The 17,171-nt window shown below is 48.0% G+C and overlaps 1 protein-coding gene and 4 long non-coding RNA genes across 15 annotated transcripts in view; 3 read left to right on the top strand and 2 right to left on the bottom strand.

Moving 5' to 3' along the window:
- LOC147353222 (uncharacterized) overlaps positions 1-6,885 on the bottom strand; it is a 35,322-nt gene extending 28,437 nt beyond the window's left edge. Inside the window, exon 1 of the long non-coding RNA XR_015145483.1 lies at positions 6,779-6,885. This is a non-coding gene — a long non-coding RNA (uncharacterized LOC147353222). The remainder of the gene's footprint in view (positions 1-6,778) is intronic.
- Positions 6,886-8,038: 1,153 nt separating this feature from the next.
- On the top strand, positions 8,039-9,747 carry LOC147353221 (uncharacterized). Its single transcript, XR_015145481.1, has 3 exons — positions 8,039-8,177; positions 8,815-8,852; positions 9,618-9,747. It is a non-coding gene; the product is annotated as an uncharacterized LOC147353221 (long non-coding RNA).
- Positions 9,748-12,481: 2,734 nt separating this feature from the next.
- On the top strand, positions 12,482-13,854 carry LOC147353220 (uncharacterized). The gene is made up of 4 exons (XR_015145479.1): positions 12,482-12,614; positions 13,281-13,398; positions 13,483-13,607; positions 13,722-13,854. It is a non-coding gene; the product is annotated as an uncharacterized LOC147353220 (long non-coding RNA).
- LOC147353219 (uncharacterized) lies at positions 13,350-15,094 on the bottom strand. The gene is made up of 2 exons (XR_015145480.1): positions 14,765-15,094; positions 13,350-13,668 (listed from the first exon to the last, which is right to left on the bottom strand). It is a non-coding gene; the product is annotated as an uncharacterized LOC147353219 (long non-coding RNA).
- Positions 15,095-15,429: 335 nt separating this feature from the next.
- The window catches only part of LOC147353218 (uncharacterized), a 34,273-nt gene continuing 32,531 nt past the window's right edge, over positions 15,430-17,171 (top strand). For 2 of the 11 annotated variants that reach the window (XR_015145475.1, XR_015145477.1), the window contains exon 1: positions 15,633-15,769. Coding sequence is in view for 2 of the 11 variants with exons in the window: in XM_086350701.1 (XP_086206827.1) it covers positions 15,582-15,769 (188 nt within the window). In the remaining 9 variants the exon portion in view is untranslated. Of the gene's footprint in view, positions 15,770-16,314; positions 16,487-16,888; positions 17,033-17,171 lie in introns of those variants that run through there. The other 9 variants (XR_015145476.1, XR_015145478.1, XR_015145470.1 and 6 more) reach the window with 8 other exon arrangements.

Raw genomic sequence — 17,171 nt, 5'->3', positions numbered from 1 at the left:
TCAGAAAGTGGTAAGGTGTCAGGGCCACCGTCACCCTGTACCCAGTTAGTGTAGAGAGAACTTAACTCTGGAGGTCAGGCAGTAACTTGAACTGGATAAACAAGAAGAAAGATGTTGCAGGACCCGAGACATCAGCCAGCAAACTTGGCGTCACTCTGTCCTTGGCAGAGGATTTTGAGCTGACAGAAGATCCCTTGTGCTTTACACAGAGAGGTTCGCAGGCAGAGTCCTCCCAAACAAGGGAAGAACTGGATGATGCAGCAGAGACATTCGAACAGGACACAGCCAGAACACATCACACACACAGAGGAAACCCTTATGAAATGGAAAAAGAACTGTGAACATCTATTGTATCTTAAAAGGTAAAAAGGAGGATTACACTGTGTTGATGGCAGAATAACAATTAAACTAACCTCTGGATAAATATATAAAAAAATAACTATCTGAATGCACTGGAGAAAGTTCCAAAGCAGGTAAAAACTACAGAAAGTTCTCTTTCTCTCTCTGTCACACACACACACACACACACACACACACAGCTTTTTGCCTGAGGGCAGGCCTTAGTCAGCTACTGTGCAGCTGGCTAAAACTAACCCCTTAGTCTCAGAGGCATGAATAATCAGAGGAGTTTAGGATGACCACAACAGTTAGAAAGTTGGAGAAACATCATGAAAAGAAAAAATCCACAGAGAAACAGCCCTGAATTCAGTCTAAAAACTCTGCTCAAATCTCTGGCTGCCTCCAACCTACACACACCCTTGGGGCAGATTTCAAGCAGTTCCAACTAAGGATAAAAGAACTGAGATTTCAGTTGCTGCCCGCCACAGAAGAGATAACAGTTTGGAGTTTGAATTTACCCCAGTAAACTGCACATTAAGCAGAGAAACAAACAAGAAATACAGAGTCTTTCAGAGGAATATAATGAATCCAGGGTCTTGGTAACATCTCATCCATAATATTCAGGAAATTACCTAAAATTACTAGACCTACAAAGACACAGGAAAATGTGATTCATACTCAAGAGAGAAGGTAACCAATGGAGACACTAACCCCAAGATAGCCCAGAACTTAGGATTCTCAGACAGGATTTTAAAGCAGTTATTATAACTATGCTCAGTAAAGAAAAATATGCTTGTTATAAGGGAACATATAGGAACTCTGCTGCTGCTGTGGCTGCTGCTAAGTCACTTCAGTCGTGTCCGACTCTGTGCGACCCCATAGATGGCAGCCCATCAGGCTCCCCCGTCCCTGGGATTCTCCAGGCAAGAACACTGGAGTGGGTTGCCATTTCCTTCTCCAATGCATGAAAGTGAAAAGTGAAAGTGAAGTCGCTCAGTCGTGCCCGACTCTTCGCAACCCCATGGACTGCAGCCTACCAGGCTCCTCCGTCCACAGGATTTTCTAGGCAAGAGTACTGGAGTGGGGTGCCATCGCCTTCTCTGATAGGAACTCTAGGCAGAGAAATAGAAACAATTAAAAAGAAGCAGGTGGAAATCCCAGAACCAAAAACTAAAATCTGAAATTAAAAATACACAGCTGATTGTAGATAACAAAAGAGTGAGGTTAAAAATGTATCAGTAGAAACTACTCTGTGGAGCACAGTGGAAAAAAATTCAAAAGTGAACAGAGCCTCAGTGGGAAAAGCTACTATAAAAAAAAATCTAGTACACATGTATTTGGAATCCTAAACTTAGAGGAGAAACAAAATGGAAAAGATATTTGAAGAAACCAAAATAGGACACACAAAAGTAAACCACACCTAGACATATCATAGTCAATCTGCTGAAAACTAAAAATCAGAGCGAATCTTGAGGAGACAAAGACAAATGACGTACTACAAGCAACAGTGCTACAAGTGATCTCTGGCTTATCATCGGACAAAAATGGAGGCCGGGAAACAGGGAAATCACATGTTTTAAATGCGGAGAGAAAAAAAAAGTCAACTCATAATTCAGTACCAACAAATATCCTTCAAGAGTATGGCAAAATATTTATATATTCTATAAATAAAAAGTAAGAAAATTTGCCACCAGCAGTCCTCCACTACAAAGAATCCAAAAGGAAGTTCTTCAGGTTGGAGGGAAACAATACCGGCGAGAAAGTCTCCATTAAACTTGCTATTAATAATGTAAAAGACTTACGACTGAACATCACCATCATAGAGGTGAATCAAAGATTTGAGTGCTCCCAGGCTTTTCATGGGGCTTCCCTGGTGGCTCAGCTGGTAAAGAATCTGCCTGCAATGTGGGAGATCTGGGTTCGATCCCTGGGTTGGGAAGATCCCCTGGAGAAGGGGAAGGCTACCCACTCCAGTATTCTGGCCTGGAGAATTCCATGGACTGTACAGTCCACGGGGTCACAAAGAGTCAGACACAATGTGCAACGTTCACTTCACTCGGCTTTTTGTGAGTTATCATCAAGGCCACCTATCCAATACTCAAGACCAATTAATGACGTGGTTCTTTAACGTCGTACTTTAGGGAAAAAGTAAAAGAAAGAAACCAAGTCTAGAATTCTAGGTCTTGAGTCTTCCCACAAAGCATCTCGTACACAAGAATTCATTTCCACCACCGGCCAACTGTGCGATCCTGCCTGGACTCCTTCCCCTCAGAGTCATCTTCCTCACCACAAATGGACGGGGTGTAGGTGACCAAGGTGAGGACTGAGATGCTGCACTGGTCACCCTCCAAGATCCTGGCCAGCTGCAGCTTTCCGTAATCTCAGGACTCAGAAGTACGTACACCTCCCTTGAGTCGCAAATCCTGGAATTCTATTTCGTCGTTTGCTGGCTGAAGAAAGGTTTCAAAAAGCTGCCATGTGTGATGAACCCAACGCAAGCTTTAATAATTAAAAGGTGGGGTGGAGCTGCAGTTGACCAAGATGCCAAACAAAATCCATTTATTAAAGAAATGGGCCCCAAAGACATAAATCATGCTTCCTGCTAATATATTTCCTGCTGTACTTTCCCTCCAAGCTTTGTTGCTCATTTTTCTCACCATCCATAAATAAGAATTATTTGTTACATATGTAACAACTTAAGTGTTTTCCTTCTAAAGCGTGGTGCTCTATAGTTAGGGGCACATATTCTTTGCACCTGTTCTGATTGTCATTGGTGTTATTAAAGAAAAAGCCTTTCCAGTTGGGTTTATTCAGAGAGAGTTAACATCTGATTTTACATGGAACTATTTAAAAGTAAAAGAGCAACATGGCCTGAAGCGCTTCTAGCATAGGGTGTGGAAGTATTTGATGTCCTGGTGCTTGTTCATAAAGAATGTTGTTTTGAAATGTGCAGTGAAGTCGGGGAACAGAGATCCAAAGAAAGTTCTCATTGAGACAAAATCGAATCAACCTCCTTCCCAAAAGACGTCCCTCTCGGAACACTGGGTCCCTTGGCTCAGTGCCCACCATCTGGGCTCAGGGAGGCCCCAGCCTTGCTGCCTCTCATGATGTGTGAATATGGGCTTGCTCCCAGTCAGGGCACTTGTAAAGGTCATTCGGGTACCAGGACCCATGGTAGCCAGGCCAATCTAGTGGGCCAGAACACACCTCAATGTCAAAGAAACCAACCCCAATCCTCCAATTCTGCTGGCTTTTTTTCTCTTTTGGCTATGCCGGGTCTTAGATTCGGCATGCAGGATCTTGAGTTAAAACACGTGAACCCTTAGTTGCATGATGTGGGATCATGTTCCCTGACCTGGGATTGAACCTGGGCCCCCTGCATTGGGAGCATAGAGTCTTAGCTACTGGGCCAGCAAAGTCCCTCCAACTCAGCTTTTACCCAGTTCACCTTCTCCTACAAAACAGGACCCACTTGCCTTTTAAGGGAAGTCCCAGCATCCTAGCCAACCATGCCCTATTTCTGCATCGCCTTTCCTAACATCTGTAAAACTCCCCGTTGCCCCAAATCCCTTGGGAAGAATGCCCCACTGCTTGTGAAGCACTGTACTCCCCCAGTCCATGGATTATTTTCCCTTAAATAAAGCACATCAAACCTGGTAATGAATTGTTTAATTTTTGTCATTTGACAGCACTAACCAGCCAGAGGAGAGACAGCTGTCAATAGTGAACCAGTCTCAGACGGTACTCTGCAAGAGTGTATCACCCACGCAGTGGCTCTTCCCCATGAACCCACAGATTCATGAATTACTCTTTTCTTTAAGGCCAAATAAAATGATGTCTCAAGTACCCAGGCAGGGCCAGGACCAAGGCAAGGTGAGTAAGATTTCCTCCCTGGGCACATTTCAAGGTGTGCCAAAAACTCAGCCATCAAGATAAGTCTTATTTTAACGCAAGGTTTTAAGAATCATAAATCAATGCAAAAAAAAATCAATGATGAATGAATTATCAACATGTTAAATAAAGACAGGATCCATAACAATGCATTGCTCAGTCATATTGCAGCCTGAGGCAAAAGAAATAATCCGTAATACACTGGCTCTATCTTAATTTAAAATTTTGATATTTTGTTCATCAGAATTTGTATATTGACAGTTTAAAGGCTGCATCCAAATATGATTTATCTTGATGGCTGAGTTTGGGGGCACACCCTGAAATGTGCCAGAGGCAGTGTCTCACCCACCTCATGCTGTCCCAGCCCCAAGCCCCAGGCTCTCTGCAGTAATAGAGTCGGCCCCCCGTCCACCTCCCTTCAAGATGGTTGGAGGAAGACCGGGTTTGTGAAGAATCCGTTCCTGGTCACTGGTCACTGCAGCCCCTTACTCGGTTATCTCCTCATGGCCGGCCACGTTACTGCCTGGAACTACGCCAGCATTTCCGAGGCGCACTATCGTGCGTGAGTGACCGACTTTTACTCCCTTAAGGTCTCGGGCAGAGAGGGGCAAGGAGGAAATCACAGCAATAACTACTGCACTGGTGGGACATAACTCTAAAGTGGAAGTTTCTAGGCCTCAGTTTTGCTAGATCTCATTAACCACTGCCTGCCTCACACCCTCCACAGATCCTAGCAAGATAAGATATTAGGATATAACTGGGGCAGGGGCGTGGCGGAGCTCTTCACTCCTATTTATTCTCGGACCCCAAACTCCTTCTCAAGGTCTCAGCAAGTTAAGTCCATAACTCCTTGCACGTAGCACAGCTGAAGTCTTTGTCCAAACCTCTTCGTCCAGCCTTTCTCAGTCCCACAGGCCCATTACAGGGGTCTCTCCTAATAGCAGTAGTGTTTTATCCTCCGTGTGGAATTCTCCCAAGGTGCCAAAGCGCTGCAATAGCAGCGGCTTTTACACCAACCTTCTTTTTACCCCTTCCCATCAAATACAGGAGGTAATGACCTGAGAATCTAATGTAAAGGCTGCATCTTGTTCCTCTCTGTCCTCAGCCCCACAACCTGGGCCTGACATGGGGCGAACGCTGGATGAAGACGAAAGCCGCTTCATCCATGGGTGTAGTTTGGGCTCCTGGGGACGGCGGGGTGGGGGTGGGGCAATCACCCCCAAGCCCGTGGCCGCTAAGCTGCTCATTCTAAGACTTCATTGATTCCAGAGCCCCAGTGGGCTTCCGGGAAGAAGCTAGTTCCACCCGCATCTCCCTTAGTGCTGCTTTGGCTCCAGCCCCCTCCCTCTCCCCGCTCCCATCAAGGCTCCTCCTCAGAAGATGCTCAGCTTCAGATCCCAGGGCACAAAGCCAAAGCCCTCCCTCCCACGCTCAGTCTGCGCAGGTGCAGAGAGACGCGAGAAGAACATGGGTTCGAATCCCAGCTCCCCCGGGGCCCTGGCGGCACGACATGTGCTCATTTCATTGTCTCCCTGGGCCTCAGTTTCTGCCTCTGCAGAGTGAGGATCATAGTCATCATTAGTGTGGAGCTTAAATCAGCTATTTCATGCTACAGCACTCAGAAGGAGTGCTGGGCACACGGCAAGCACGCATGCGCATCAGCCACTCCTGTGACCTCCTGGCCCCCGGGGACTTTATTTTTCGGGGTGAAGGAGGCAGAAGAGCAGCAGGTCGTCTTAGCGTGCCTGAGACCGTGGGTGGGGTGCTCTCCCATTCACCCTTGGTTGCATGGGGGAGGTCTTGCCATTCCCAGCAGCACTAGAGGGACTAGCAGAAAGCCCCTGGAAAAAGATCTCTGCTCCAGAGAAGAAACTTGAGGTTTTCAAGTGTGAACGACCTTTAAGGCTGGAGCAGTGGGAGTCAAGTGTGCACACACATCACTTGAAACAGATCCCTGGTTTTGGAGGCAAACCCCAAGCTTTCCCTCTCCCCCCAGCCCGGACCTGGAATGGAATCTGTCTAGTGATAGTAATGCGAAGAGGCAGAAAGCCCGCCTTCTTAAGTGTTTGCATAAAACTTGGGTTTTGGAGCCCCCCCCCTTTTTTTTTTAAATTTCCAGAGAAAAAGCTTGTGTGGGTGTACTGGGTCAAGAATGCCTTTTCAAAGCGTGCCTTACACCCCTGCGCCCCAGGGAGGGTTAGGTTCCGGCAGAAAACTTCACAGTAGGAGGGAAAGGGGAACACCCCGTGTCTGTTCTCCAGGTCAGTGAGAATTCCTTGGCTTGTTTAAGCCCCAGAGACCAGCTCCGGCTATTAGACCCACCCCCCACCGTGTTCTAGCCCCAGCCCTACCTTCCTGCAACCCGCTGCCCCCCATCCTCTACTGGCTTGAAAGATGCTGTCGGAGTCCAGAATCTCCACATGGGCCCCCAAAGGAACAGCTGGGACTCGGCCAGCCAGCTCCATCACCCCCCAGGCAGCAAACAGGACCCCAAGACGCAGACTGACATAAGCTTTACAAAAAACTCTCCGGAGCCAGCTGGCCTTACCTACTTCAGAACCAAATGCCAGGAAACTCTGGCTGGTCTGCCAAGTCCCCCGGACCGCCGGATGGAGGACTTGCTGACATGCGCCTTTGTCCTGCGCTGCTCAGCACCCCCGCCCCCGCCTGTGCTGTACACCGCGGCTCAGCCCTTTATGCAAGGCTGGGAAAGCCAGCCCCGGCACATCCCTGGTTTCCCGCAACACCCATTCTCCACACTATGCTGGGAATACACTGATGGTCCTGGATGCAAGGAGCCACCCCATGACCCACTCCTGGTCAAAAGGGAAAGCGGGGAGGTCAAGTCCAACAAAAGGCCAAAATCTATTTCATGGTGAAACCTCCGTTGTTTCCCAGGATGCACCCTGCTTTTCTACCCTCTTCTGTGACCCAAAAGATCTGGACCACCTTAGGCTCCAGGCTCCCATCAGCATCACAGTCCATCAGTGTCAGGGGCAACAACTGAAAGCAATTGAGAAGAAAGCAAAATCTTCATCAGGGTTCCTGGGAAAACAGCTGCAGAGATTCCAGGTTCATCTACCGCAAAGCTTCTCCCTACTCATCTCTCCCCTCCCTTCCCCAATCTCCCCTAGTCCCCATCCCCCCAAATAGCCTTCAGTCTCTTCTTTCTCTCTCAAAAAACCTCTCCCCCTGCCTTGCCAGATCTGCTTCCACCCAAAAAATCCTTCCTTTAAAATCTCCCTACTGCGGGCTGCCTCTGCAGGCCATTCTTAATCCCCATGTCAAAAGGCTGGAGAGCCTGGACGTCAGGACCGAATTTTCCAGCTCTCCACCCTGTGACTCCCAGCTTCTCTGATCCTGTCTGTATTTACTGCTGTCACCCCTTAACCTGTCAGGTGTAAGCCCATTTCCTAGTGATGCCAAAAGACCCGAACACCTTAATTCTGGAAACTCACCAAGGGTCAAGCGTTTACTCAGGCATTAAAGCTGTCTGTGCTAGAGCAATTTAGATTTGTATTTGCAAGGAAAACATAACTAGTCCAGCAGACATCCATGTATAGCTTTTCTCCATTAACTCAAGCAAGCAAAAAGAAGCACCATCAACCATATAGAACAAGTCCCAGGGGCCTTTCTCCCGCTGGCAAAGAAGAGAAAGAGGAGAAACACTGTAGCAGCCCACGCCCCATCCCCAGGCTCAGGCCCAATCTCACTCTAAGAGTCCGGGGAACCCCAGTCTCAGTGAGGAGGGGGCACACTTTAGGATTGAAAGTTTCCATGTCCCGGATCATCCAAGTCTAGCGTTTCTGTGAGTTTTGACTTGAGCTGAGGTCAGTACAGGCCGCAGGCGGGAAATGTGCTCAAATGCTGACTGCCTGGAAGGTCTTTTCCATTTCGGAGTGTCGGCTGTGGGTCAGACCGTCTCAGGGAATAAACTGTAAGTGGAGGTGAGTCTTTCCATATGTCTCGCATGAAAATTGAAAACGACCCTCTAATGTAGTCCAGAATCCCCACGAAACATTTTTATTGTTTCAAAAGAGAAAAGGAAAAACGTAAACTAGGTCGAACATCACAGGGTTTCTAATCCAAATGAACAAAGCAGGAGAACTCACCCCCAAAATTAAGTCAAGGACCCATCTCAGTGGGAAACAGGTGGGGCTGTGCGTCCAAGTGGACCTTTAATAAGCACAAGCTGATGAGGGTGGTGGTAGTAACAGGGATTTTGAAACTGTTGAATGGGAGGAGAGAGGCTGCCAAACTCCTGAGAGATCCTTTAAAATAATTCTCAGTATTTACTATGGGATTTGACACATACAGTGCAAAACAGTTGGGGAAGATAATGAACAAGCCATTCCCTCCCAGGACTGGCTCTACACACTCCACAGTGGAGTAGTTAACAGTGTTCCCTCGTGCCCTGTCCCTCAATACAGCCCCTCCCACAGATAAATGAAATTCCACTGTTAGAGATTCTTTCCTTTGGATTAAACATTATTAGTCAATCATGGGTAGAGAACAGATTTCTTCCAGATCTCCAGAAGACTAACAGTTCCATTTTATTTCCATCCTATTGTGGTGCTTCTGCAGGAGAGTATGGAGGTATATTTAGTTCCAGAATGCCTCAGGTAAATTTTAATTTCTAATTACAAAAGTGATACATGCTGTATTGAGTGAAATGATGTTATGCCTCGGATTTCCTTTAAAATAAGACAGAAGGAGGGGGAGTAGGTGGGGATACTGGTGAAACGACGGGCTATGAGCCAACCATGGTTGAAGCTGAGTGATGGGTATGTGGGAATTCGTTACCCCATACGTCTATGTATGCTTGAAATTTTCCATAACAGAAAGCACATTTTTAGAAAGAAAAACAAAACCCCACAATTTAAAAAATTAATGTTTTGTTGCATATGATCCAAAAATTATTTTTTAATATTTTCTAAAATTTGACCTGGGAAGTTAATCGCTAATACTATTCCCCGTTGCCACCCCAGCAGAGATTACTGCTGTCAACAGCTAGTGTCTGTTCTACTAGATTTTTTTTTTCAAACCTAGAATTCTAAAGTCAAAAGGAACCTTGGAAGCGAAGGAGGCCAAGTGTCTTCACCTGGGAGGGAGCTGAGGGCCAGAGAGGACAGATGTGTGAGGCGGGCTCTGGCCCCTACCCCGTGGTCAGTCTCCCCTGAACCTTGGCAGAGGCAGTTTTCCATAGCCTACACATGGTTGCTTCTCTAGTCCACAGTCTTTCTAGGTTGACACAACAGTCCAGCCAAACACAAGGGCTTTGCGTTCCAGACAAGAAGTCGGTCCCACAGAGCTCCACGATGAAGGCAAGAAGCCAGCTCCCACTTCCTCCATCTGGGAGCTGAAAATGCTGCTTATGTTCCTTGCAGGAATCAAAGTGTGAACCCCCATTCCCTACCACAACCCGTGGGATGTATATGAACAGCCCCAGTGGGCAGCCATAGCAACCATTAGCTTAAAACCTGTTGAAACAGAGAAGTTGAATTGGGAAGGAAAAGCAAATCCCGTTCCTGCCTCCAGGCATCCTGTTCTTGGGTGAAGAGAAGCAAAAGAGTTGAAGAAAACCTGAAGGTAAACCTCAGGGCATCATCCCACCTGGATAGAGAGATGAACCGGCCGGGGTGCTGTCAAGTCTTCTCCCTGGACCGCTGCTTCTGCCCACATAACCAGCCTTCTTGGCAGATTCCAGGGCTCTCCCTGCCAAAAGCCCTGAAGAAATGAAGTCAGAAAACGATCGTCAAACTCTGTGAGTCAGAGGTCACCCGCACATCATATCAAAACCAGCTAAAGCCACCCCAGATCCATATCCATGTCTCCCTTCTTCAGACCCAAAGGAGCCTGCAGCTTTCTTCATTCACTTCTTATCCTTAACAAGCCACCTGCATAGGAAGTGCACGTGTAACCTGCAGGATGGACCAAAGCACAAAGGGCCATGCTGTAAAGGTTGCCTTTCAACACTTCAGCCAGAGCTGCCACAGAAAGTAGCAGTCATGGGGTTGTTATAATCTCTGTATTAGTTTCTTATTGCTGCTGTAACAAATCACTCCAAACGTAGTTGCTTAAAACAACCCAAATTTATTATCTCAAGTCACAATTTCAGGTAGGCTCAATTGGTTCTTCTGCTCCAAGTCTCCTGAGGCCAAAGTCAAGGTGTTGGCCAACTTGGGTTCTCAACTGGAGACCCAGGACGAATCCACTCAGGCTCACTCAGTTGTTGGCAGAGTTCAGTCACTTGCACCTATCAGGCTGAGGTCCCCACCTCCCTACTGGCCATCAGCTGGGGGCTGCTCTGCGCTCTTTAGGGCCATCGGCACTTCCTGGCATACTCCCCAGTGGACTGAGTCGGGCTCAAGTGTCCCTCGTGGGAGACACCAGGGGATGAGCCACCACAAGCCGAGCAAGGCCCATTTCCTGCCTTCAGGCAGCTCAGATGGAGAGGGGAGCAGGTAAAGGCCACAGCTGGAGGAGGCACCCACAAAGGCAGATGAAAAGAACATGCAATTCCCCTCTTTCAACAAATCGATTTAATTTAAAGCACAAGCCCCCATTCCCTTTCTTCCTAGCTGTCCTGCTGTGTTTTTGTAGGGAGAGGAAGGAGAAGGCTTATGAGACACAGACTCTGGGAAGAGGCATCATCTGCCTGTGCCGAGTCCCCTGGGAGAGTTCCACACCCATGTCAGGCCCTGAGGCTTCCTGCTGCATCATTCTCACTCCTTCCCAAGGGCCTCTTTTGAGTTTGTATTGGTTTTGAGTTCCTCCAAAATCAGGTCGATCGTTTATTTGGAGGTGATACCCACAGTAGTAGGGGATACAGCAGTGAGACAGGGAAGGGAAAGAAGCTGCCACAGAGCGTGTTATCACAGTACCCGGTGGGCAAGTGGCATTCAGTCTTGCCAGGAACTCTGAGAAAGTGGAGAATGAGTACATGTGAGGGGCGAGAGAGCTGGGGTATTGATCCATCAGCTCTATCAGTGCTGACATCAGGGCTGCTGTGGTCTCATTTTCCAAGCACACTGGCCTACCATTGTGCATGGGCAGAGCAACCAGGGGAATCCCTCTGGCAAGGAGACGCAGGGGCTGGCAGCTGGTAGACCAGCAGGCAAGAAGAAGGTACAGTCCAAGAGCTACAGGGGCCAGGGAACACTGACCACTTCTGCTGCAACGCCTGCGTCTGTGTATCCCGCATCTCTCCCTGCCAGGCCAGGAGACTGGAAGCTCACTCTATAAGACTAAGGCCCTTTCTGCCCAGACCCGTCCTGTAGCTGGTTTGCCACTAGACTCTCCCCTCAAACTCAGAGGCCCTCTGCTCTCAGATCCAACAAAGCTGCCTGGTTTCCCACCTACCACGGGGCAAGGGCACCACCCCTTCTCAAGGCTCCATCAGTGTCTACACTCCCCATCTTCTTCACCTCTCCCTCTGCCCTCCCCACAGCTGGTCTGAGGACCTGCCGTCTCACCTCAGGGATGGGAAGAGGTCCTCTTCCACCAACACGCGGTGACCTGAAGCTATTGATTTTTTGCCAGGGACCTCCCCATTCCCCACAGGGCCCAGGAAGTCACCCTGGCCACTCATCACCCTGGTCAACAGCCGTCCTTCTCTTGCAAGGGTAAGCCTGGGAAGAGGGTACTACAACGAAAACCCTTTAAAGGATTATCTTATCTTACAGACACACACTCCAGCAGCCAGAATCCAAAGCAAATAAAACATGTGCCATCCTGAAGTCCTTTCACAGGAGAGAGGAATCCCACTGAGGCAAGCAAGGAAAGCAGTGTAAAAGAGGTGGGAACATGTGCTGTGGGCCTGGAGAGACGAGTGGGCGTCCAGCCAGTGGAGGGGAGGTATAAATCAAGGCAGCTGCCTGGGAAGCCCAAACAGGGCAGGAGAGGAGGAGACGGTCTGTGCACCCGAGAGTGTCAAGCCAAGGTGGGCCTTCCCTGAATGACAGCAGGGCGGCAGCCATGGAATATTTGCGAGAAAAGCAGTGACCTGATGAGATGTAGTGAAGTCAGTAGGAAAACAGCATAGTGAATGTGAAATGGCCTTAGATTTAAGATTTGACTCTGGCTTCAAGAATCTGTGTGTGGAAAGAGAGAAGGTGCAGGGAAGGCAGGAGAGAGGAGAGGGGAAGAAGGCAGAGAGAGATGGAGAGACGAGAAAGACAGCCAGGGAGAGGTGTCCTGAAGACAGAAAAGAGAAGAGAAAGAAATGTGAGTGATCAACCAAGCCAGGGAGGGTTTTGAAGTCGGACCATTCATCAAGTTTGGGCCTTTCGGTGGGAAAGAGGAGGTGAGGCTTGCCCAGCTAACCAAGGCCCTGTCTGCGGGTGTGAAACCCTCCCTCAGCTCCCCTCTGGCCAGGACGCCAGGTGAGCCCTGGGGAGCCCAGGCCACTTGGGTGAGTGGCTCTTATGGAAAGAAGGCAAGAGATTGTAAAGAGCAGGACCATATCTGCTGTTCGAAATACATTTCATTGGCCCAGGTGGGACTGACAGCCCTGGGGATGCCCTGGAGCAGAGAAATTGTCAGAGGGGAAGGTGCTAGAAGGTGATAATTGCTGGGCACATGGAATCTGAATCCACCCCAACGCCAGCTTCTGGGCTTCAACCAACACAGTCAGCTTCGGAGAGAATTAGGTCTGAGTTCGCTGGTTGTTCACACTCAGAAACGGAAGCGGAAAAACTTTCATACATCTGGTTCTCCCGGCACAAAACCCCCACCCTGTGCGCCGGGAGGCCGTTTAGTAATGTTATGGCTCCATCTACAGCCTGCGGAAGGATGCTCGCCGCCAGGCTTCGACAAACAGCCGGCCGGCACTGCAATTAATGCTAATTAAAGCCCTTGCCCCCGTCTGCGCCTTTATCCAACGCAGACTTGGAACTTCGCTGGAAGTTGTTTCAGGCTGAGTCTACAACAGCAGCTGTTCAGATTATTACAGAACCCTTTCAGTCAAAATTGGTTGGGAGTTTCTATTTTAAACCCCCGATTGTTATGAATTGAGTTAAATGTCTTTTTTTTTCCACTCCCTCCACCAGGTTTTAACAATGGAACAAAAATGAAAACCCTCAAAATAGCAAGATGGCCTTTTCTTTCATTCATTCAAGGGAACACTCAGCACCTTCTTTGAGTCAGGTTCCATGGTAAAGCACAGAGGTAGGTGAGGTATGAAAACATCCCGTAACTGACCCATAAGAACTTTTGATACTTCCTCTTGTTGGCTGGAACGTTTCCACATAGGTCAAAAAGAGGAAAGGAGAAAGTCCCAGGTCGCCAGTGGTTGTAGAGCTTGGAACAACCTCCATACACAGAGAACATAAAGTCCTTTGACTCAGGACAAAATGGAAGCTGAAAGTTCCTTAAAGGTCAGTAAGATTTTTGTCCTGTTCAATACTTTTTCCCAGCAGAAGTGTAATTCGTTTTTTCCTAATTAAAAAAAAAATATATATATATATATAATAAATATTACCTTTGTGTAGAAAACATGGAAAACAAGAAAAAAAAAAGGAATACGAAATCGAAAGCATTCATCATTCTGTCAACTGAAGACGACCAGTGTTAACTTTAACGTGGCCCTGCACTGCTGCTGCTGCTGCTAAGTCACTTCAGTCGTGTCTGACTCTGTGCAGCCCCATAGATGGCAGCCCACCAGGCTCCCCCGTCCCTGGGATTCTCCAGGCAAGAACATTGGAGTGGCTTGCCATTTCCTTCTCCAATGCATGAAAGTGAAAAGTGGAAGTGAAGTCGCTCAGTTGTGTCCGACCCTCAGCGACCCCATGGACTGCAGCCTACCAGGCTCCTTGTCCATAGGGGGCCCTGCACTACTTTTGTCTTTATGTAGCTTGTGCTCTGGCTTCACTAACCCAAAGCCCCATGTCCCAGCGTGCTCTTCTGTGTGACACGTATTTATTTTGACTGCCCTGGGTCTTTGTGTGCCTGGGCTTTCCCTAGTCGCTGTGAGCAGGGTCTGCTCTCTAGCTGCGGTGCTTGGGCTTCTCCCTGCAGCGGCTTCAGTTGTTGCAGAGCATGGGTTCGGTACTTGTGGCGCATGGGCTTAGTTGCCTGGAGCATGTGGGATCTTCCCAGACCAGGGATCGAACCCCTGTCCCGTGCATTGGCAGGCGGATCCTTAACCACTGGACGAACGGGGAAGTCCTCTTCTACATGATTTTGAATGGCTTCAGGGTATTCTTTCATAGGAATGAGCCACAAAAATTCACTCGGGACAAGATTCCTAGGTTTTCAGAACCGTAAGCTTTATACACATATTCCTTATGATGAACCCATAGCTGTAGAACTTCTGGATCAAAGAGGGCCTATGAGACCCATCCAGCATCCATCTCCCAGAATTTCACATCACGTCTGAACCAAAATCCTACTTTAGGGGCCCTGAGTGTTCATCATTGCAGAAAGAACTGGCTGTGACGCCGAGTGGTGCTCCTCAGAGTTAAGGGGTGCTTGGCCGAGCATCACAACCAGAGGGAGCAGAGTGGCTCAGGACTGATTTTGATCAGTTCCTTACCTCAAGAGTGACTTAGACTCGGATGTCTCTGGAAGACACGCCACAGGCCATGTTTCAGACCTGGTGCCTATGTAGTCAATAGAACATCACCACAGGCTCAGATTAGGAAGAAAGAATAATTTACTCATCTTCATCGCCCAAATGCCACCACTTGCCATGATCATTATCATCCCGACTTTGCTTTTCCTTCTTCCATATCCTGTCCTGTTTGTTCCCATGGATGCTTTGCCTTCTCCTGCACATCTCATTCGGTTGAGTTGGGTTCCTCTGGATTCCTCAGAACAGAGTAAGAGGCAACTACATTCATCAGGTCTTTAGAAAAATCCTGGCATCCATCGGGATCACATGAGGTGTAATCTGCAGGGTCAGTGGCTTTGGGAGGACTTGTAGACCATCTTCTTTACAAGTGAAACATATTCCTTATTATCCCTTGAGTCGTTGGGTTCATAGAGGGCGGAGCCAAATCAAGCAATGGTGAAAAGATCTGTCGAGATAAAGGTGCACAGCGGCAGTCATTTAGGAGTTAATTTTCTAATGAGAAGGGGCAGACATAACCTGCTTCAGGTGAAAAGGAAAAATTAAATTGTGTTTCTTTGATCTTAGAGGCTGCCTAATTGACACTCTCATCAGTCACCAATAAAAGGGAAGGCGTGGCAGAAGACTCCAGGATGTCAGAAAGAAGCACAACCTGAGTAGAGGTGAGGCAGAGACCGGGGTTGCCCAAGGTCATGGCAAGAGACGAGGTGGAGGGAGCCCTCCCTTTCTGACTGCTGGCTCAGTGGTCAGTCCACGCTGACCAAAAGAGGCTGCTTGTACTATGCAAGTAAAATATGAACGCCCAGGTTGTTGGGGAGCAAGAAGACACTCCGAATACGAGGTGGAAAGGGGGAGCCGGGAGCAGGAGAAACCGGACTTCCCTTTTATGTGTTGCTTCATGCCTCTGCTGGTGAACAGAAGGAGGAGAGAGAAATGGCTGATTCCAAACCCACAGTTCCTGCCCTGGAGGTAATAGCGCAGAGCAGGGCGGCGTGTGCGTGCCCCATGGTCCTCTTGGTTTTTGCTGAATATTCTCATCACCTTGTCATCCTTACAGTTTCTGTTTAATGTGTATGTGTAGGGAGTGGGGGTGAGACACAGGCTGTGGTTCACACTGAAATGGTGTTCTCCTCCCTGCCCTGCAGTGTGGGGCAGCATCTTCCAGAGGTCCCTGTGGATTGCTGTGGAGGACGAGCTAGAGGGGTCCTGGGCGTGGGTGGGGGGCAGCACACCGGAGTTTGTGTGGCACACTCCCCCTCCCCTCTCACAGCTGGGACTGAGCCCTGACGGATATAGCTTCCCAAAGGCTTTTAGTTCCTGTCTCTCTTGTGTCCTAGTGGTAAAACCATGGAGGAGGCTGGAGGTGGGAGGATGTCCTTATTACAAATAAAAAACCCAAGGCAGGTTCGACTGATGCTTCACACTTACATAGCTCACAGTAGGACCCTTGAGCTTGCCAAACAAAACAGCAAAGATAGTAATTAAGGCAAATAACATTTAACTTTATGCCACAGTGAAATAAAATACTCCGAGGCTGGTGTTTCAATTGGTGCAAGATTCTGAAGACAGCCGAACACTCCCTCTTCCTTTTTGGGACATGAATTCCCCAGCTGAAAAAATGCATCACTTGGCCTTACCTGCCCTACTCCATCACCACCTCCTTCTCAGGGATGTCGTGACAAAGAGGTATTTGCAGTGTTCTTCCAAACTTGTCTGATGCCAAGAATTACCTGGGAAACTTGTCAAAATACAGACTCCCAGGCCAAACCCTGGACCTAGTGAATCGGCATTGCTAGGGTGGCCCTGGGCAACTGTAGTTTTAGAAAACTCCCAGCTGATCCATGTGATTGGGTAATCAGGCAAGTTTGCAAAATATTCAGGGAGTCCCCATGAAACCCTTTTAATGTTACAGAAGATACCAAACTTTATTATCATTATTATTACAGATTAGGATCCCAAGCATTCTCAAAAACACGAGATGTCCAGTTAAATTTGAATTTCATGAATGAATATTTTTAGAAGTATATCCCAAGCAATAATTGGGATATACTTATGCTAAAAATTGATATATATTTTTTTTCTTTAAAGCTGGCAACCTGGTCAGGTGCTGTGCACCTCATTTATTGCATAATATGGAAAGACTCAAAAGTCTAATTTTTAGAAAGCGAAAGCATGTCAGTGATAGAAAGCTGTCCCTCGGCATCTCTCTCTCTGGTCCCAGCTCTCCTACCTGCCAGTAAGAGGAAGCCCAGAAGCTGGCTCTTCATCATTCTGACCCAAAAGAAATATTACTGATGAAGACAAAGACATTGCTGGTTTTTAAAGATAAAATACAGAGGTTTTAAAATACAACTCCACATTCTTGTTTGTA

This window comes from Bos grunniens, chromosome 18 (assembly GCF_055505025.1).
Source record: "Bos grunniens cultivar Pamir isolate PY7600 chromosome 18, Bosgru_T2T1.0, whole genome shotgun sequence".
In the NCBI taxonomy this organism is placed as follows: domain Eukaryota; kingdom Metazoa; phylum Chordata; class Mammalia; order Artiodactyla; family Bovidae; genus Bos; species Bos grunniens.
This window is presented reverse-complemented; position numbering and strand designations above follow the sequence as displayed.